This window comes from Oryza sativa, chromosome 9, assembly GCF_034140825.1.
Source record: "Oryza sativa Japonica Group chromosome 9, ASM3414082v1".
Classification (NCBI taxonomy): domain Eukaryota; kingdom Viridiplantae; phylum Streptophyta; class Magnoliopsida; order Poales; family Poaceae; genus Oryza; species Oryza sativa.
In genome coordinates, this window is record NC_089043.1 from 22,279,808 (window position 1) to 22,302,002 (window position 22,195).

At 43.4% G+C, this 22,195-nt stretch overlaps 1 protein-coding gene across 1 annotated transcript; it reads left to right on the forward strand.

Annotated features, from left to right (window-relative positions):
* Positions 1-6,552: 6,552 nt before the first annotated feature.
* Positions 6,553-8,256, forward strand: LOC4347333 (homeobox-leucine zipper protein HOX4-like). Its single transcript, NM_001422790.1, has 3 exons — positions 6,553-6,952; positions 7,070-7,416; positions 7,543-8,256. Exons 1-3 carry the CDS (start codon positions 6,883-6,885, stop codon positions 7,957-7,959), a joined length of 834 nt encoding a protein of 277 aa, NP_001409719.1. The 5' UTR covers positions 6,553-6,882; the 3' UTR covers positions 7,960-8,256.
* Positions 8,257-22,195: the final 13,939 nt, after the last annotated feature.

The following is a 22,195-nucleotide window of genomic DNA, read 5'->3' on the forward strand; positions in this document are numbered from 1 at the left end:
ATTATATTATTCAAATATATTAAAATGACATCATAATTTTAAATTTTGCAATAACTTTACGAAACTACAAATGTGTAATATTCATATTGTATTTTATATACGTGTTAGTTATTAATTATTTTTAACATCAAATATTAGTTATTTGTAAATTATATATATTCCTATATGGACTCTAGAGTCGTCTTTTAATATTTATTTTTTTTAATTTCGAATTTTCTGTAAATTGTATTTCTATATAGACTCTAGGCTCTTCTTTCAATATTATTTATTTTTATTTCTGAAATTTTATTATTTCTAATTGTATTTATATGTTGACTCTAAACTCATCTTTCAATATTCTTTAATTTTTAATTTCGAATTTTAGTTACTTCTAAATTGTATTCCTATATTGACTTTAAACTCTTCTTCCCATGTTTTTCATAATTTCGAATTTTAGTTATTTGTAAATTGTATTTTTATACGGACTCAAAACTCTACTTTTAATTTTATTATGTTTATTCCGAATTTTAGTTAGTTTTAAATTCCTATATGGACTATATACTCTACTTCTAATATTCCTTATTTTTTAATTCCGAATTTCTATTTCTTTTTCTTAATTGTATTTCTATATATGGACTCTATAATCTACTACTAATATTTCTTATTTTTAATTCTGAATTTCTATTATTTCCTAATTGTATTTCTATATGGACTCTATACTCTATTTCTAATATTCCTTATTTTTAATTCTGAATTTCAGTTATTTCCTAATTGTATTTCTATATGGACTCTAGTCTCATTTTCTAATATTCCTTATTTTTTAATTCCGAATTTCAACTATTTCTAAATTGTATTTCTATATGAACTCTAGTGTTCTCTTCTAATATTCCTTTTTTTTAATTCTGAATTTCAGCTATTTCTAAATTGTATTTCTATATGAACTCTGCCTTTTCTTTTTCTCCGATTAATGTGAGAATTTCTAGGCTATGAGAGCGAATGTGGAGGCTCCTTTTTCTATTTCTTTAATAATATAACTAGCATGGTGGCCCGCGCAGATTGCGTGGCTAGCATCATTATATTTTCTCACATATAATAGCATATATGTTTTCTCATTATATTATTCAAATATATTAAAATGATAACATAATTTTAAATTTTGCAATAACTTTACAAAACTACTAATGTGTAATATTCATATTATATTTTATATACATGTTAGTTATTAATTATTTTTAATATCAAATTTTAGTTATTTGTAAATTATATATATTCCTATATTTCTTTTTTTAAAATTTTGAATTTTCTGTAAATTGTATTTCTATATAGACTATATGCTCTTCTTCTAATATTATTTATTTTTATTTCTGAATTTTCATATTATATTTTTATACATGTTAGTTATTAATTATTTTTAATATCAAATTTTAGTTATTTATAAATTATATATATTCCTATATAGACTCTAGACTCGTCTTTTAATATTTCTTTTTTTAATTTTAAATTTTCTGTAAATTGTATTTCTATATAGACTCTATGCTCTTCTTTCAATATTATTTCTTTTATTTTTCTGAATTTTTATTATTTCTAATTATAAACTCATCTTTCAATATTCTTTAATTTTTAATTTTGAATTTCAGTTACTTCTAAATTGTATTCCTATATTGATCTTAAACTCTTCTTCCCATGTTTTTCTTAATTTCGAATTTTAGTTATTTGTAAATTGTATTTTTATACAGACTCTAAACTCTAGTTTTAATTTTATTATGTTTATTCCAAATTTTAGTTAGTTTTAAATTCCTATATGGACTCTATACTCTACTTCTAATATTCCTTATTTTTAATTCCGAATTTCTATTTTTTTTCTTAATTGTATTTCTACATGGACTCTATACTCTACTTCTAATATTCCTTATTTTTAATTCCAAATTTATATTATTTCCTAATTGTATTTCTATATGGACTCTATACTCTACTTCTAATATTCCTTATTTTTAATTCCGAATTTCAGATATTTCCTAATTGTATTTCTATATGGACTCTATACTCTACTTCTAATATTTTTTATTTTTAATTCAGAATTTTAATTATTTCCTAATTGTATTTCTATATGGACTCTATACTCTACTTCTAATATTCCACATTTTTTAATTCCGAATTTCAGTTATTTCCTAATTGTATTTGTATATGGACTCTAGTCTCCTCTTCTAATATTCCTTATTTTTTAATTCCTAATTTCAACTATTTCTAAATTATATTTCTATATGGACTCCGCCTTTTCTTTTTCTCCGATTAATGTGAGAATTTCTAGGCCATGAGAGCGAACGTGGAGGCTCCTTTTTATATTCCTTTAATAATATAATAGATAGATAGATTTCAGGACTGTCTACACAACTTGTAATAAAAATTTCCATCCTAAATCATATGTGTGTACAGTAACATTATCTTTTTACCTTCCCTTCCCAGTCTTCCCTAGCCTCGCCGGTTGGCCAAAAGGCCCGAACGACGATGTCAAGTCTCCCCTAACACCCCCGCTCACCCCACCCTTAACTCCTCCTCCTTAAAGACGATGGTGGCGAGGCCCTCTTTGTCGTCTTCTCTATCTCCAGTGGCTCTCCACCGCCAAATCTGTTACCAACCACTTGATTTATTTACCTCCTCCGCTAACACTGGCCCAATGCCTACCATCAACCCCACAGCTTTGGCACCTCGCCATGTGCCCGTATCCACCACCCACCCCCGATCCTCCACCGTCTATGGCCATCTCGCGTGCTAAGCCCCAAGTAAACTCCCTCCTTCCCTAACTCCTCCTCCTACCCTAATTAACCCCAAACCCTAATTCGCATGTCCTCTATTGGAGTAGTGGTGTCACCATCATCGGAGAAGAGGAGTCCAAATACAAATCTTGGCGTGAATCCGATAATCTAAACTCGAAATCTATTTTTATATGCGGTTGAGCTGCCCGTTTGCCCAAAAGTATCTGCAAAAATCGCTATTTTTCCATGCGGGCGGTGCACCCGCACGCGAAAACTCAATTGTTGCGTGTGGATGCTTATGTTGTCTGCACACAAAAAAAATCTAGAAAAAAATCCCCAAAAATAAATACTCGAAACCTTAGCTAGGTGCGGTCTGCCAGTAACATCATCGCCAACTCGTCGTAGTATGTCGTCGCTTGTCGTCTTTGCCGTCGCTGTCACCGATTCCCCGCAGCTCGTCGTCGTCGTCGCCGTCAACGCACCTCCTCAGCCGGTGGATCTACGTGGGGAATGGCCGCCACTCCGTCTTTGATGGGCCTCCTCCACGGGCCTCCGGGCAGGCGAGGGGTGATGCCGCTCCCACCGCAATGGGAAGAGAGGAGAGGGGTTAGAAGATGAGCTCATGTGAGGAGAGGAGAGGAGTGGGACAAGGAGATGATAATAGAGGGGTGGGGAGAGAGTGAGGAGTGGAGGAGGAAATTAGATATTTTAGGGCCCCTTTGAATCGCAGGAATGGGAAAAACGAAGGAATAGGAAAAAAGAAACACAGAATATTGATAGGAATGCAAATGCAAAATAGAGGATTACAGAACACAGAAAAAACATAGGAATGACTATTTGATTCGGCCGCATGAAAAACATACGAACCGGATGAAAGAGATAGACTCAAAAGAAATTTTTCAATAGGTTAGAGCTCTTGCTAATTTTTGCTCATAATCTCTATCGAATTGTCCATTCCATTGAAATTTCAAATGATAAGATATGATTCAATCCTTTCAAAGGCCTTCATAAGAGTTTTTTTTGTATAGGATTAAAATCGTCCAAAATTCCTATGTATTTCCTACAAATCAAAGGGACTTTTAATGTGGCAGACCCACTTCTTAACATACCTACTTATTTTTGTATGCGGGTATGTCAAGAGGCTCGTCTGCGAAAATTGATTTTTGCATGTGGGCATTTTAAGAAGTCGTATGCAAAAATAAAAAAGTAGGTCGATTTTTGTAGGCATGAGTAGTTACGGTCTGCCTGCATTCTATAGAGGCCCTCGTACACAAAAATCTTTTCTTTAGTAGTGTAGAACATACACATTTCCCTACCACGATTGGTATAACAACATATACATGTACTCCAGTGTCCTGAAATAAGTTCATCTTTCACTCATTCCACACATACCAATAAAAAAGACCAATATATCTCTAATTTATCAAATCATAACACAATTACTTTACCCTTGTTCAACTCTAAATGCAATTATTCTCTACTTTCATAAACTCAGGTATATGATAGTTAAAAGTAAAAACTTTTAGAGATATATGTGAGAATCTATAAACAAACTTATTATAGGAAGGAGGAGGCAACAACACTGGTTCACATACTCCTACTCTCTCCGCCAAAAAAAAGAAATCTAGGTCCGGATATGATATATTCTAGTACTATAAATCTGGACATATGTATGTCCAGATTTCTAATACTGGAATGTGTCATATTTGGTACTAGATTGGTTTTTATTGGACGGAGAAAGTATGTGGTTTCACCTTTTTTTAAGGGTCTGTTTGGCACAGCTCCAGTTCCAGTTCAATCTCTCCTAGAGCTAGAGCTCAGACAAATAGTTTCAGCTCCACCTAAAATAGGAGCGGAGTTAGGTAGAGTGCTATCACAATATGAACTACAGATGTGGAGCTGAATTTTAGCTACTCCACAGCTCCACTCTAACCCAACTTCTAGAGCTAAATTTTAAAGTTAGAGCTCTACTAAACTGGGACTAAGCCACGTTAAAATCTCTCTACCATGTGTCGTGCAAACACAGCTATTGTTCCCTCAAATCCACACGAAAGCCACTTTCTCAGCACCCGACATGTGAGGCGTCGTCCCTCGTTGTGGGTCTGGGAGCTACTACTCCTACACCAGTAGGGGTATTACCGCAGAATCTAGGGACCAAACCGCAATTCCGCGAGGATTTTTACTGTGCACCTGCAGCTCCGCAGTCGCGCGCTCCACCATTCCCCAGGAAAGCTGCGCTCCGTATCGCTTGGCTTTTACCGGCACTTCCCCCTTTTGATGCCCCGACCAACCGAAGCAGGCAGCAGAAGCAGAGCAGCTGCTGCCGCTGCCGCTACCATCCGCGCGCTCTTCTCCACGCCTCTCGCCGGGCCGCGGGCCGAACCGTTCCACCGCCGATCCGTCGCCGAATCCGCGCATCTCTCACCGCCACCGCCTCGCCGTCGCTTGCCTACGCGCGGATTAGCATTCGGTTGGAGGAGTAGTTCGTCTTGGTTGCCGCCTCCTAGTCTCCTACCGATTCGGTGTGAGACGGTGTGTGCGTGCAAGCATGGGCGTGACCGAACCTTGACCACCGCCTCGTTCCAGTCCTCGTAGGGCTATATAAACTTTCGAAAATGCTATACACACGACGGATTTGTACGACCATCATACGACTAGTCGACGGCGTTATCTGTGAGCGTGAGCTGTGATTGTTGGGCCTTTTAAAAGCCCAACTCCAGCCGAAGCTCCATATTCCGACGTCGATTCCTCTTCTCGATATTACTCTATACACATCCATGACTTTTCATCTTCTACATTTCCTTTCTCACCCTAAACCCTCATTCTAATCCCCTTCGTCTCCTATCCATACCAATCAGTTAAGATTAATCAGAATTTTTTTTTGCGGCAACCGCAACAGAGTATTCAGGTTGAAGCTAACAGAAGGTATTTTAGGCTCTGATTTTCTAGGCCCCATGAACAATTCTATTAATCTTTTATCTCAATTCGTTTTTCAACATCTCTTGTTTTTCCATGCTTGCAAACATATACATGGCCATATTTGATTTTTCAACTGATTTTGGTCATAAATATGGAAATTGAAGCCATGGTGCCTTGTTTTTCTATCAAGTCTGGTCAATCATTTTTTCTTGCATGTTATGGTTTTTTTAAGAGGACTTGCATGTTATGGCTGTGAAAATATATTGGTTTCATATCCTGAAGGCCTAAACTAATCTAACATCTGGAGTGAATCCTTTTAATAGCAACCTAAGCTATATCGATACATGTCTCAGCCGGACTAGCCTCTGGCCTCAGTGTATAGAAAGCACAGTACGCAAGCAAACAACAACGAGGCTCAGCGACGCGTAGTCATATCTGACGCTGTCATTGCTCGTTTTTTCTGCCGTTTCAGTCGTACATGCGTCGGACACATGAGTTGGACGTATAGCAAAGTTGATAAACTTTAGGCCATGACCAACGCAGGAAGCACCCCCACCATTGGTGAGTGAAGCTAATGCCTACGAAAGGTGAAAAATCCATTCGACTTTGGACGCTAGATCAGACGTCGATTCAGTCGTTTTTCAGTGCCGGGAGTACAGTCAGTCGTCGTACTCGCGCTAGTTCGTTCGGTTGTTACTGGACTCAACGCAAAGAACGGCCGCGCCTCTTCGTACTGTCTTGCACATGAGCATGCAAACGCACGTCACGTTAACCCTGGTCACCTCCTAACCGCACCACCACCCCCTCTCTACCTAACCCGAGCGCCCCCCTCTCCTCTCCTCTCCTCTCTCTTGGTCTCTCTCGCCTTTATTAATACACACAGGGTACAGCGCGCCGTCTTGCGAAAACAGAAAGGAAACCGAGAAAGAGAGAGAGAGAGAGAGAGGTAGGGAGGGAAGAAGAGTCACTCCACACTCCACACTCTCATCCCCTGGTCCCTTTCTTGGATCATGAGAAACCGCGCAACAAAATTGCAATTCTAGGCAGCATTTGGACCGGGGACTTGGCTACGTGGTGTTTGGCCATGGATCGCAGCGTGGAATTAAGACCGGCGAGGACTCAGCGACGGAGGCACCCGCGTCATTCCTACGCTTCTGTGCCCGTCGTCTTCTCGCAGTGAGAGAGAGAGAGAGATCGACCAGGCGTTCACTGAATTTTACTAGAACTCGGCATGAAGCGACCCGGCGGTGCCGGCGGCGGCGGAGGCAGCCCATCGCTCGTCACGATGGCTAATTCTAGTGGTAATCTTTGTTCTTTGGTTTTCCTTTTGTGGCAATTCATTCTTTGGAGGTGATGGTGTAGTGTGATATGTGCGGGAAATTGAGTGTTTTGTAATTGTACATGCGTGTTTTGATTAGATGATGGATATGGAGGGGTTGGGATGGAGGCGGAGGGGGACGTGGAGGAGGAGATGATGGCGTGCGGCGGCGGCGGGGAGAAGAAGCGGCGGCTGAGCGTGGAGCAGGTTCGCGCGCTGGAGCGGAGCTTCGAGGTGGAGAACAAGCTTGAGCCTGAGCGGAAGGCGCGGCTGGCGCGCGACCTCGGCCTGCAGCCGCGCCAGGTCGCCGTCTGGTTCCAGAACCGCCGCGCGCGGTGGAAGACCAAGCAGCTCGAGCGCGACTACGCCGCGCTCCGCCATTCCTACGACTCCCTGCGCCTCGATCACGACGCGCTCCGCCGCGACAAGGACGCCCTCCTCGCCGAGGTACGTGCCGACTGAGTCGCTGCCCTGCCGTGCCGCCTGAGCTGTTGCTCTGCGTGACTGCGTCGAGCAGTCGTTCGTTTGCGCGCATAATGTCTGATGGCTTCTTGGTCGCGCGAATTGTGGCAGATCAAGGAGCTGAAGGCGAAGCTCGGGGACGAGGAGGCGGCGGCGAGCTTCACGTCGGTGAAGGAGGAGCCGGCGGCCTCCGACGGGCCACCGGCGGCGGGATTTGGGTCGTCCGACAGCGACTCAAGCGCGGTGCTGAACGACGTGGACGCGGCCGGCGCCGCGCCCGCGGCGACGGACGCGCTGGCTCCGGAGGCGTGCACGTTTCTCGGCGCGCCGCCCGCCGCGGGCGCGGGCGCGGGCGCAGCGGCGGCGGCGAGCCACGAGGAGGTGTTCTTCCACGGCAATTTCCTCAAGGTGGAGGAGGACGAGACGGGGTTCCTCGACGACGACGAGCCGTGCGGCGGGTTCTTCGCCGACGATCAGCCCCCGCCGCTGTCGTCGTGGTGGGCCGAGCCCACGGAGCACTGGAACTGAAGCAAATCCGGCGTAACCGCAGCCGAGAGAGAGAGTTGGAAAACACTATGCCTGGGGGAATAAAGAATTCTGCAGGAAAGCAGGGTCTTATCTGCAATTTTGTAAAAAAAATGGACCTCTACGTACTTCTCTAGTCTCTTTTGCCAATTCTCGCGCACATTAGCTGTAGCACTGCAGTGTAGTAAAATCCTACTACTCCATTACCTCTCCAATTTCTAGCTCTCACTTCCCTACTTAAACTCATCTGAGCTCTAATGTAAGCATATGCCATCCAAAATGGACCATAAATATGTCACTAGCAGTAGGATGGTAATTAGGACTTTTTGAGGAAGTCTGGCTGAGCAAGGAAGGGGACGACTCAACGAACGGCCCACGGCCTGAACAGTGTCGCTGTTCGGTGGGCCCGGCGGCCACGAGGAGCAGCCGTTGGCTTCTTCCTCACTGACCGGGACTCTCGCCTCGCGGACAGCGATCCGACGACGTCGACCTGCTTTGGCTTCGCGCTTTCCACGGCCACGGCGCCGCCTGCTCCGGCCGCCTCCGCGAAAGCGTCGTTCCCTTTCGGAACTTGGAACAAAAGCTTGTGATTTCACCATGGCGATGTGATGGGATCAGAGCACAACCAGAGTTTCCCAAACCGCCGGGACTAGAGTTACCGCGCCCCGGCGGTAAGGACGGTAACAGCACGAAACCGTGTAAAATTTATCATTAATTATTTTTTAAATTTATTTGAATTTAAGAAGGTTACTACGGTTTTTCTTTTACCTTTTACCGTACTTAACCCATGATAAGCACGGTAACCATGCTGTTATCGGGGGTTTTACAAACCCTGTGCACAACTCCCAGTAGATTTCAATACTACTGCAGCTGGTTGTAGTAGGAGTACTACGCAGGAACAACCGGTACGGTGAGCTAGTTATTGTGAGCCGGAACACCAGAGAGTACGACATAAACTGCCTGTGTTTACAGCAGCTCGTGCAGCGTTCAGTGCCATCTGTTTCGATGATTCGTCAGGGTTGTTGTATAAGCTTTGCTGCTTGCATGCCATTGAAGTGCATGGAGAAGGTTGATGAATGTGTTGCGATGTGTTCTACTTGCTACTGCTACTCTGCTAGTGGTAGGTGGTGCAGTGGAAAACTGAAAAAATCATCGATATGGTTGCCGGAATATTCTCTCGCGACTTTTGCCTTGGTGCTCCTGACCACCGACCACACCGAGTGGAATATTCCGGTGACGATTGTTGCTGCTACTGCCTGGCTTTGTAATTGTAGCAGGTAGAATGTACTGCGGTTGTCGGCATAATTATCGGCAGAGAGAGTAAAATAGACTCGCTGATCTGAACGTCACTGCGTTTGTTCGTTTCTCGAAGCAGATCCTCCCGGTTCTGTAACAGCATGGAGTAATAATCAGACTTACTAGTACCGTACTGTGGTTTCGGCCTGCTTTATTCCTAAATTTTTTTTCTAGTAACATCACAGCGAATTTTTGTATACATGAGCATTAAATATAAATAAAAAAACTAACTGCACAGTTTGGATAGAAATCGCGAAACGAATCTTTTAAACCTAATTAGTCAATAATTAGCTATAAGTGCTACAGTAACCCACATGTATTAATGATGGCTTAATTAGGCTCAAAAGATTCGTCTCGTGGTTTCCAGGCGAGTTATGAAATTAGTTTTTTCATTCGTGTCCGAAAACACTTTCCGACATCCGGTCAAACGTTCGATATGACAAAAAAAATTTGCGAAGTAAACACACCCTTCTACTACTAGTGGTGGAAGGAACAGTGACATTTTCAGTTTGCTCCGCACGAATTTGAACCTGTCACAGTGTCACGTAGTACACTGTGATTGTATCAGGCGATCGCGATATACTCATCTCGTTTTGCTTGTTCTTCACGGAGTACGGGCTTTGCTATCGCGATAGAGAAGACAAACGGGGATGGAAAGTACGAGTTTGGTGAAAGCTAGACGTGGTGAGCAATTCAGCAGCGACGTTCGTGCAACGGACCAGGTCAAGTTGTGAGATGTACATCCGGTTATACTACATCTGCAAGCCGGTCATATGTTTTTTAAAAAGAAAGAAACATTTTTACTGGTTTCAAGGTACCAGCATTAGATTTCTTGTGGCCCATGCATTTTATAATTGGAATATTTTAGATCTCGGTGCACAGAAATATAGATTAGCTATGTGAAACCTAGATGGATAAACAATCGTGCTTTGCAGTAGTATTTTATAGAGCTCGCGTGAAGCACGGTCGCATGACGTTGAAGTGACTTCCGATTAAGAACCTGAACCAAATAAACAGTGATATAATAGTATATAAAACTATTGTGGCCATGATATACTTGTGGTTGTGGCCGATCGATATAAAATTAGCAAAACCATACGATATATATTTTAAGGATACAGACATGAGGACTTTCTGAACCTTACAAAAGCAACGTTATCATAGTTAAAAGGAGGTAACAGAGACGGACAGATTATCCTATGCTTTGTATAGTCGAGTACTGTCAGCAATCTCCTAGAATCAGGATCATTTTCAGCGAGGTTTGTGGTAGTACTTCACTATCCGGACGCTAATGGACGGATTTTTCTCTCCTTTTTGGACTGTAAGTGTCTATAACCTCTTGTACTAGTCTTGCTAAACATTTCAATAAACACTCATTTACATAGGAAAGTAAGTGAACTTTTTGCAAAAACGAAAACTTGGGTTTCTTCTTGAGTAACATGAAAGTGACAAAATTGAGACCGTCAACCAGAGGGACGAGGCCATGCTGGCGTGACAGCAGCCTCAACCTACTAGCGAATTGGGCCCCCATGAAAAACGTCGACGAGACGATAACCTTTTTTAATGGCCGAATCAATGCAGGCCCAGATCGCGGACCCCATATTGGACCATGGCAATTGGTATTTGGTAGTCCACGTCAGGCCCGGAACCTATCAAGCGGCTATCCACCACAGTGCCAGGTGGGCCCGGGAGGTGGTGGGTCCCACGGGCAGGGAGAGACCACCGGGGCAGTGCCTCCGTCTCCTGTCCTTTTCTCCGTGCGGTGATGTGGGCTCATTGGTGGTGCGTGGGCCACGGAATCTGAAAGGCAACGTGACGATCCTCGGATGGAGGCCCGTCGCCTCGTGCTCGGTGGGCCGAGACGTGCCGGGGATTACATGGACAAGAAGCATATATCTACGTGACTACGTGGCAGCCCTACCGTGTGTGGTTTAACACTTTAACCTTTGGTTTACAGCGTGATGAAACGGATGGTACATACGGTATGTCGGATCTTCAAAATATCGTATGGTGTAAGGTGCGTGTTTTACCGCTCAGTGAAAATTACTTTGGCCCTATTTAGATCCTTCAAAATGGCAAAAGTTTTACCATTTTGTAGCACTTTTTATCATTTTGGATCTAAACACTAGTAGCAAAAGTTGGCAATTTGGCATTTGGCATTTGCTAGCCCATAATAGCAAATTGTGCCAAAAAGTGCTTTGGGACCACTCCCTCTCTCTTTCTCTCTCACTTTAGTGCTAGAATGGCAAAACTTTAACATGCATCTAAACACCAACTAGTACTTTTGCAATGCCAAAACTTTTGCCACCAAAATTTTTGCCATTTGCCATTTGCCATTTCAAATGGATCTAAACAGGCCCTTTAACAAAATGTTTCAGATGTTTGTATCTTGGAGAAAAAAAAATTCAATGTTCATCACTTCGAGAAAATGTTTCATCGCTGGGATAAAAAAGTTTTCACTAGGTGTAACACTTGAAAACTATATATTACAACACAAATATATCAATATGTTCAATATTCATTCAGAACAAAATGGAACATCTTAACGCAGCTAGGTGCAACAAAAGGAAATAATGGATTACAACATCGTCAAACTATATAAAAAAAAGCTACACTACCTTCTTCTTCTACCCACCAGAGTCGTATCTGGGCCTTATCAAGGAGGTCACAACCAACATCTTGTTGACATGACAACCGGCAAAGCCGTGGAGCAAGGGGCACGGGGGTTCGCATGTCTACCCACAGGAAGCAGTGGTCATGCTACCTTCTTGGAACTCATGGCGGTCCTCATCGACAAGCTCCTCGATCGTAGCCAACTATCGTTGTGCTTCGCCTCATCGCACTTGAGCCAATGGCCAAGCCACCGCCATCGCTCAATCTTCCTTATCCCTCCGCATCTCCTTCTCCCTTTGTAGCGTCGTTTGTGAGATCGTTCCTAGTGACGGAGCTGCGCAAGCAAACTTTAGGGCAAGAGGAGCACGAGGTAACAGGGAAGAGAAGATAAGATTGGAGGTTGTATGGTGATGAAATGCATGGAGTCCCTAATGCACCCAATATTCCATCTTGTGTCGAATGCTCAATCTTAAACATTTTAGGATCATTTTTCTAGGCAATGGAAATTGTCGAGTATGGTAATAGGAATCTTCAAACCAGTTACGCTATTATTACTATTTAAATAGAATCGAAATAACATAAATGGAAACGATAGTGATATCGGTAATACCGGAACATAAAAAAAGTATCAAGGCTTTGTTCCGAAATTTTCGTTTTTGATATTTTTTATGTTAGTCAATGTATATATTTTTACAACGTTGTAAAAAATCTCATACTATTTTATGAAAAATCTTAAATGTTTCATGCAAATTATTAATGAAAATGATTCAATTTGTGCACCATAATGTTATTCCATTTGCCTTAAAAAGAGAGTGAGTGTGTACCAGCCTTGCAGAGGGCCTATAAGTTGTGTTGGTTTGACGTGGAACGTCGATGGTGATAGTTTAACGGGTGCTAATGCCATGCGTCCCAAAAAAAAAAAACTTTAAGCAAGCAACACTGAGTTCATTACTTGTAGCGGGCCTTCATTGATCTCACGCCAAGCGACGGCCCAAGGCAAAGTATACAGGCCCAGGGGAGGGAGGTTGATCTCATGGGCTGAGCTTAAAATTTCTCATGCTGTGTCAAACTGCCAATTCACTCGTTGGTGGTCGACAACTTGACATATGCTGTCTGTTTTATTCCCCCTCTATAATTTGGTGACAAACTCTGTCTCAAGGTGAGATAATTTTTTTTTCTTATTATACGTAAGATGTTTTGGACACTAAGGACGTGTTTGAATAATGGGAAATGGGGGGTGGGATTAGGATTGGAAAATGAATGAAGGGTTAGGATTAAATATAAGAGGGAGAATGAATGGTTAGAATTTAAAGATGGGTTGAAAATCATTTCCCTTTCCCATTTGCAAAACACCACCTAAGAAGTAAGACGCCACTGTACATGCAAATGACATATGTAAGTTTTGAATGCCAAGACAAGTAGACTTTTCAGTTCGTGTTTGAATTATGGTTTGATAAGATGATAAAAAATGTTGAAGTGTGCGCAAAATTGAACAGAATCATGCAATAATTGATACGCGGACTGGTCTGTTAAGCGCATTGGGTTGCTTATCCCAATCGGCACGGCCTGTGGACCCGTAATTCTTCTCCGTGGAAGAATTACAGAGTTGTCACGCTGAAAAAACTGCACTAGCGAAGAAAAGCAGCGCCCACCTTTGACATAAAGTTTGGACTTTGCACTTTGGACCTACCGGCTTTGGTATGTTCTTTGCTCTTCTTTTCGTTTTTTTTAACCCTTTCCTGAATTGACTTGCTCTGCCTTGTTTTTCTTCCTAGACTAGATTCGTAGTGGATACTGGATCCATCGCTTTTGATAAAGCACACAAAGGCAGTAGCCATCTTCCTCATCCTTTGATCGCCCCCACTAGCTTTGACGAATTGGCAAAGCACCAAAGAAAGGAAAACCACACAAAGGCCCTGTTTGGAGGAGTAGCCGAGAGTTATTTTAAGAGCTATTTTTTTAGCTCAAGAAATAGCCCTTCAATGAAATAGCCCTTGAGCTGTTTGGATGCAAGAGCTACTTGACCTTTAGTACACTTTCCCAATCATAACTACCCATTTTCTCTCTTTCTCCACTAGATCTTTTGTGCATGTGTCTTGGTGTGGCCGGCTGCATATGCCATGCTGTTGTGCTCTATCACTAGGACAGTGCTCTATCTCGTATGCTTGTAGCATAAAGGGAGAAAACAATAAAGTTTTTTCTTTAAAAAAGAGAGATCAAATTGCTCTGTGGAGGCGTGTACTGCTCATTCCATTGCATAAGCACTGATCCATCCAACGCATCCACGCCGGCATGGGGAGGAGGAGCATGGCCGGGGCCGATCACCGACGGCCAGACGCTTGGATTTGGATCTTCGGAGAAGAAATTGAAGCCACCACCCTCCATGGACAAGAAAACAAATCGAGCAGTGGGGTTCGGAGAAGAAATCGAAGCCACCACCCTCCATGGACAAGAAAACAAATCGAGCAGTGGGGTTCGGAGAAGAAATCGAAGCCACCACCCTCCATGGACAAGAAAACAAATCGAGCAGTGGGGGCCGGTGGTGGCTCAAGTGGGGGAGGGCGGCGACGTGGTTGACGGTCGGCAAGGAGCGGGGCCGGCGGCGCTGGTGGGGAGGAGGTGGGGGCGGCGGCGCTGCTGGGGGCCGGCGAGGAGTGGAGGCGGCGGCGGCGAAAATGCCCCGCGCCTGCGCGCGCGTGGTCGTGCGGAGAGAGAGAGAGAGAGGAGGTCGCGTTTTCTAATCCCGTGAGCCTATGGGAGAGAGAAAAGACACTTTTCAGTGGGCCCCACTCAAAATAGCTCCAATTAGCACCCTTTGGGTGAGATAGTTTTTTTGGGTGGGCTATTTCCAAATAGCCCTCAAATAGCACCCTTTTGGATCTTTTAGGGCTATTTAGGCTATTTGAGAGAGGGCTAAAAAATAGCCATTGGATTCAAACAGGGCCAAAGTTAAACACAAACACGAGTGCCTGCACAAAAAACACTAGCCATTTTCTGAACCTAAAAGCATGCGCTCCTCACCGGCGTACGGGTACAATGGCTGGGCCGCTACGCCGACAGCGGCACGGGCCTCAATTTTGATGCGACTACGACATGTCACTCACATGTGACATGTTGGTTCGGAAGCAGCGAACTCCGTGGCGCTTCTGGTGCTCAAAAAGGCCCGGACAATCTCTCAGCGATGGCAGAGCGTTTGACGCGACGAGTTGCCGTGCCACCGGGAGCACGGGCGTACGAACGTCTGCCGCTGGACAAGGATTTTTTTTTTCTAAGGCACTTGTCAATTGCCATCCAGGTCGTCAAGGCATTACATGTTGCCACGGTTTTTAGGGTTTTAGTGGATTGCTAGTACACTGTACAGAGTAGGAGTACATCTTACGGGAAGAGATGGGAGATGCATGGTTGGAGTTGAATCAAGTACTGACAGGTAAGGACGACCTAGACGAGTGTAGACAATTTTCGAAGAAGAGTAGTACGCTGTACGCGTACACGTCCACGCGAGTTAATTGTAGCTTCCCCATCGGCGCGTTATTAGCCGGCTGCAGGCCACCGCGGAGGACATGAGGTGACTGGCTGTGTGGTGGTCCTGTTTGGTTTCATTGTCTATGGCTACCGTAGCTAGTATGCGTACGGAGTACTACGACGCAAAGCTGGACCCTCTCCAATTGGAGGCAAACGGGCCCAACACGATAGGTGTCGACCTGACATGACAATATATAAGCTCCCCCGACATCGCCGCGCGCACGACGCAGGGTCCGCCTCTCCAAACGGCCCCCGGCCCTCCCCGCGGCGTTGCGCCGCAAGCGGACATGTGTGTTAGCTAGCTGCTGTATTCTTGAGGCCGCGGCGTGACGGAACGAGGCTAGCGAGGCCGCGCCAAGGCGCCCAGCCAAAACCCCATCTCTTCCGCCGCGTGGCGCGCCTCTGCCTCCTGCCGTTCCATGCATGGCACGTACGGTCCACGGTGCACGCACACCGTAGCACTAGCACGGGCGGAATAGCTCGTTCATATAGCCCGTACACGCTGGCGCGGCGGCCAAACTCCGTGTCTCCGTCTCCAGTCTCCTCTACTCCGTCCGTCCATACGTCCTCGTACCAGTGACAGAACGTAGTAGGAGCAGCTTGTACGACTAGTAGTCAGGTCAGCGGTCAGCTATACTACGTACGAACGGCTCACCTTGACGACTCCCCCCCGGCTGTCAATTTCACGTGCCATTGTTTCCTCCTCGAACGGGGGCCAATGAAGAACTACTCGTACTCCCACTCTCCACTAATCCAGTACTACTACTACTCCCTAAAGTACTCAGGCGCAGGCATAGAGTAACATGGAAACACCAGGGAGAAGAGGGGGTGTACAAGGGACATGCATCAAAGTCAAGAGCATGGAAACGATAAGAAAAAATCCAGCCGTGTCAGTCGGCGTACGCCCAGGCCCCGAAAAATTCCAGTGCGAGGTCACGAGTCTCCATGTAGATATGTGCGCGCGCCAGGCAGCGCACGGTTTGCCATTGCCATTGCCAGCCAGCTTGAGCCAGCCAGACCCGAAGCATGGTTAGACTGTAGGACCGGCTGGTCCATGGGAAGAAGGACACAGACGGACAGGAAGGCGCCGGAGACAATGGGAATCGTGTTGTTAAATGCGCTACAGTAGGAGCACGGTGTCCTGCATCTCGCCGATTTGGTCCAAAATTTGAGGTGTACCGTGTACAGTGTGTACACACTACACAGTCTCTAGTAGGAGTACTTCAATTCTCTTCCATGTGGAGCCTCTTTGAGATCACGACAGAGGGTTTTTCATGCTCATGCAGCCATGCGGTCCTGCCTGAAACGAAGAAGTGATTATTCACGTGTGGAACTCCGAAAATTTTGGGGCAAATTGCTGCTTTTGGGAGGTGGTTTGGTTAACAGCATTTAGGGCCTGTTTATTTTGATATCATTTTCAACCTTACTAAATTTTGGTAAAGTTACAAAAGGTGGCTATATTTAGTTTGCTGTCAAATTTTGGTAACTATATAAGAAATCCTGCCAAAATTTTGGCAACTATGCTAAAATTTTGGTAATGCTAAAATTGAAAATGGCATCAAACTGAACAGGGCCTTAGGCTCTGTTCGCAACTCTTGGTTCCCAACTCCCTATTCTAGTTTTCCACGCACACGCTTTCAAACTACTAAACGGTGTGCTTTTTACAAAAAGTTTCTATACGAAAATTGCATAAAAAATCATATTAATCTATTTTTAAGAAAAAAAATAGCAAATACTTAATTAATCACGTGCTAATGGAATGCTCCGTTTTCCGTGCATGCTGTGTGGGTTGGGAAGCCAGACTAACGAGCACAGCCTTAGCGTACATGTGTTTAACACCACTTGTCCGCTTGTATAGGGCCTGTTTGGCACAACTCTAGCTCCTAACTTCAACTTACCTAGAGCCAGAGCTGTGCCAAACGGTCCAGATTCTCTGTTTTTGGGGTGGAGTTAACGGAGCTACTCCTAAAAAATGAACTACAGGGGTGGAGATAAGTTTTTACTGCTCTACAACTCCACTCCAACCCAAAAGACATATTACCCTTTAATTTTTTAACATATTTTTAAAAATATACCATTGAACTACCCCCAAACTCTCCTCCTCACCTCCCCCCGCTCTCTCCCCCGAAACTTCATCTCCCACGGGCGGGCAAAGGCGGCGGGCCGATGGCGACGCTCCTGCGGCGGCGGCGGGCGGGCGAACGGCGGCGGCGGGCGATGCGAGCAGCGACAGCGCACGGGCAGCGGTGCTTGGCGGGCCACGCACAGGCGGCAGCGGCGGCGGCGTCGATGGCAGCGCTTCGACGGGGGCGGCGGACGACGCACAGGCGGCGACGGTGCTCCGACGGGGGCGGTCGGCGCGAGCGGGGACAACGGGCGATCGGCGCATGGCCTGCGACGGGCAACACGCCGACGCGGGCGGGCAGGTGGTGCAAGGGAGGCAGCGCGCGGAGAGGACGCTCGGGCGGCGCACGGCCGGCGGCGGGCGGTGTGCGCAGAGACGATGCTCGAGCGACGCACAGCCGATCGATAGCGGGGATTCCTTTTTTTTTCTTTTTTTTTTGATATTTTTCAGATTTGGAGTTAAAGGTTACCAAACACTTTTGGGTGGGTCTCCAACGCTAATAGGAGCTAGCTCCAACTGGTGTAGGAGTTTAGAGCTGGGAGTTAGAGTTTGGAGCCCTACCAAATAGGGCCATAGTTGCACTAGTTTGAAAACTGATATTCTATTCCCCACCAAAATGCAAAGCATAATTAGAGGCGAGTGATATTTACGCATGAGAACAATTTAAGTTCATCAAGAACACAAGAGTTTAAACAAAATCGTACTAATATATCAACTTTTAGGAGTTCAAATAAAACTATACAAATATAACAACTTTTAGCTAGGTATCTCGGCATTTAAAAATTATTATACATTAGAGCGGATGACGCGGATCGGATGTAGAGTATATTAATTGAAGAATCAACACAATTCTTACTAGCAATGTAATGTGCTATTTGTACTTTTCATTTATCGAAAGAGCATCGATTTAGGCAGGCATCCGTTTATAGGTTAGTGTTGATACATGAGAACACCATATTACCCTATTCAACTACTACCTCTGTTTTTTAATATATGACGCCGTTGACTTTTTCTCACATGTTTGACCATTCGTCTTATTTAAAAATTTTATGCAAATATATAAGATATAAATCACACTTAAAGTACTATGAATGATAAAACAACTCATAACAAAATAAATTATAATTATGTAAATTTTTTGAATAAGACGAATGGTCAAACATGTGAGAAAAAATCAACAGCGTCGTCTATTAAAAATGGAGGGAGTATTATGTTTGTCCCTTCCAACTAACAGATCGGTTTAGTTCACCTTCTTTAGCAAAAACTAGCTCTCCCCAAGGGCCAGGGTACATTGAATAGATTTATTATTTGAGGTGCATAAATATCTACTCTCTTCGTCTCATAAAGGCTCTATTTTTTGGCTTTTAATCTCTTCGTCTTATTTAAATTTTTTTTATGATTAGTATTTTTATTGTTATTAGATGATAGAAGATGAAAAATACTTTATACATGACTATTTGTTAATATTTTTTTATAAATTTTTTAAATAAGATAAATGGTCAAACGTCGAACACAGAAACATAAAAATAAAATCTTTCTGAAACGAAGGGAGTACTATACAAGTGGAGAAGGTGTTTGTTAGACAGATCTAATAGTCGAGACCCGTGCATATAATACTATTAGTAGCATTAGTACTATTAGTAGCATGAACTAAGCTGAGGGTTCTTTCTTTCTTTCTTTTAACTAGGGCACAGTCTCCTTCATGGGTTTGCACATACATGCACGTACAATATATAGCTAGCTCGTCAAGAAATTAGGAAGTGAAAAGCTATCTCATATGTGTCACAGTGTGCATCTATGCAGCTAGCTAGCGCACAGTACCAATCACCGCTCCATTTCACTTTTTTTCATGTGACCTATAGTGAGTACTCCGGTACGGGAGAAATCATGCCGAAAGCATGGTTTATGTCTTGATGTGTGTTCTACTAAATGGTCGCATCCCTTGGGACCAGCTCCAAAAGCCTATAGCAGCTAAGCTAAGCTAATCCTGCCCTAACTAATCACCGCAAAACAGCAGCTTTTTATCAGAACACCAGCAGCACAAACCCGTTCAGATTAAGATTCCCATGATCAGATTACTTAATCGCTAACCACTGCATCACCAATTGTTAATTGCTCTTTACACGTACTACTTCTGCTACACTTGCTCAGTCCAGGCCGGCAACGCGGAGCCAACCTGTTCCAAGCGAGCCGCTGGGGCGAATGCTTGCATGCAGGTTGCACGTACTCCAGCTGTAAAGAATTGGGGCGAGTAGACTTGCGCCGAATGATTGCGCCGACCAGAGAGGCAGAGGCCACTGCACTGAACACTGAATCCTCTACCTCCAGCAGAATGATGGCAAGTGAAAGAATGATACCAAGTGAAAGTGCCATTCTTTAATCGAGCAAAGATGCCCTCTTTCGTTAACTGGTGAGTACTCCAGTGGTTACTGCGGTCTCAGCCCGAGCAGAGTATGAAATTCTTGCAAGAATTAACTCGGGCTCCTTTTGTACTGAAACACAAAATGGAGAACAACATGAACAGTAGACAGCTACTACTACTAGTAGGATTTCTTGGCAGTTGCATTTCAGTTAGGTAGAGGAAAGGAGACTACCAGTTGTGCTAGTTGGAGGTTGCAACGGGCGTCTCATCAGCGGAGCGAGTGCTAATTGACCGCTGCTTCACCGGAAAATGACGAGGCGTGAAAACGGCTGCCCACCTGCCCGCGAGCTAGGGAATAATGACATGGAACAACCAACGTCAAGGCAAAGTGTACGAAGATGGCGCGATCGCCTGAAGCTTTCCCGACCACTTCAACCAGTGTGTCGCGATCGGCGCGTCCGTCTCCGGCCGGCGTAAGCGGAGGTGGGGGCTAGGCTAGGCATGGGCAGCAAGTTGCGGCTAAACTATAGGACAATTGGTGAATCCCTCTCATTGTATTCAAATAAGCATTTTAAAATTTTAATTTTTTATCTAACATAAGTTTTTCTTTTCTGATGGTATCTACGAGCAGGTACAATAGAAGGCTATAAGCCAGCTATAACCACATATCAAGAAGAAAAGTGAAGAGAGAGAAGAAAGCGGGTTACATATTTATAGCTAGCTGCAACACGGACTCTAAAATATTATTTGTGTATGAGAGGTATAACCGGATATTAATGATGTAATATATTTCTATAGTTAACTATTGTATGAATGTGCTATTATATTAGATATATATGATTTGGAGTTAGTAGTTGGCTATACTATTAAACTTGCTCTAATATAAGTTTCTTTATACACTGAAATCAAAGTATTTTTAGCCAATTAAATGCTTAGAATTTAAAATTGAATCACGACAACGATATGGTTAACTCTTTTTGGAAATATAATACCAACACAGTCGCTTACAACATACACACTTTCACCTATATTAAAGTACACACGTATTCTATCCATTCATCTATATGAGCACCTGAATGACTGAATTTTTTTTATTAATCTTTACTAAATAAAAAAACAAATATTCATATTTACAAAGCAGTGAGTAGAGGTCGTCACTCATCAGCCCGGCTGCTCCTGCCATTTGTTTTGATTATCAGTGTCAACTGTCAAGTGTTCCGCAAATGGATATCCCTATCGAATCGAGCTGACGAGACTGAACGGTGTCGTGTTCTCATTGAAAGCGTTCACGGTTGGGTGGTCAAATGTCTGGTTACCTTCATTTTCACTTTAATTAACGTGGACTTGTTCTTCGTTTGAGATCGCTTTCGAGGCTGTGGGGGAGAATGCAGCCTACGTACTCGGACATAAGTTCTCCAATTGATTAATTTGTTTCAGCTTACTAATCCTCCTTTGAATGCCCCAACCACGTCAAAATTTAGCACTTTTTTCTCCTATAATTTATAGATTATTATGGCCAGTCTAAACGGTTAAACATTATAATTATTAAAAAACTTTATACAACTTTTAAACTTTACAATAGTTAATTCATTCATTTCTATCCTCAAATATTATCACAAAATCATACACAAATATAGTATAATCTATCCTCCCTTCATCATATTATAAGGTCACGTTTAGTTGTTAAAAATTTTTACCCTGCATGTCACATCGGATATATAGACACACATTTGAAGTATTAAATATAGTCTAATAATAAAACAAATTATAGATTCCGCTAGAAAATTACGAGACGAACTTATTAAGCCTAATTAATCTATCATTAGCATATGTTTACTGTAGCACCACATTGTCAAATCATGGCGCAATTAATCTTAAAAGATTTGTCTCGCATTTTCCTGGCAAACTGTGTAATTATTTTTTTTTCTACATTTAATACTCCATACATGTGTCCAATCATTCGATGTGATAACACGAAAAATTCTGTTTGGGAATTAAACATGCCTAACATAAAATTTTGTTAAGAAATCAAATCAAACATAGTTACATAGATTTGGTAGTGTCCAAATCAAAATCATACCGGGTAATTTCTCACTGTGGAACCAAAGCAGTGAGTAGAGGCAGACAAGCCATTAAACAAAGTGCAAATGATTGACTAATAAGAGCCCAATTAGGCACCTAAATTACAGCGTCCCTGTAACAAACAGCAGCTTGAGCTCACTGCGCTGCTCACCCCGTACTCGTCGTAATACTTTTTTTAATCTCTTCTCGAACAAACTCCCCCTTTTTATCACACACACACTCTCTCTCCTCTCTTTCTC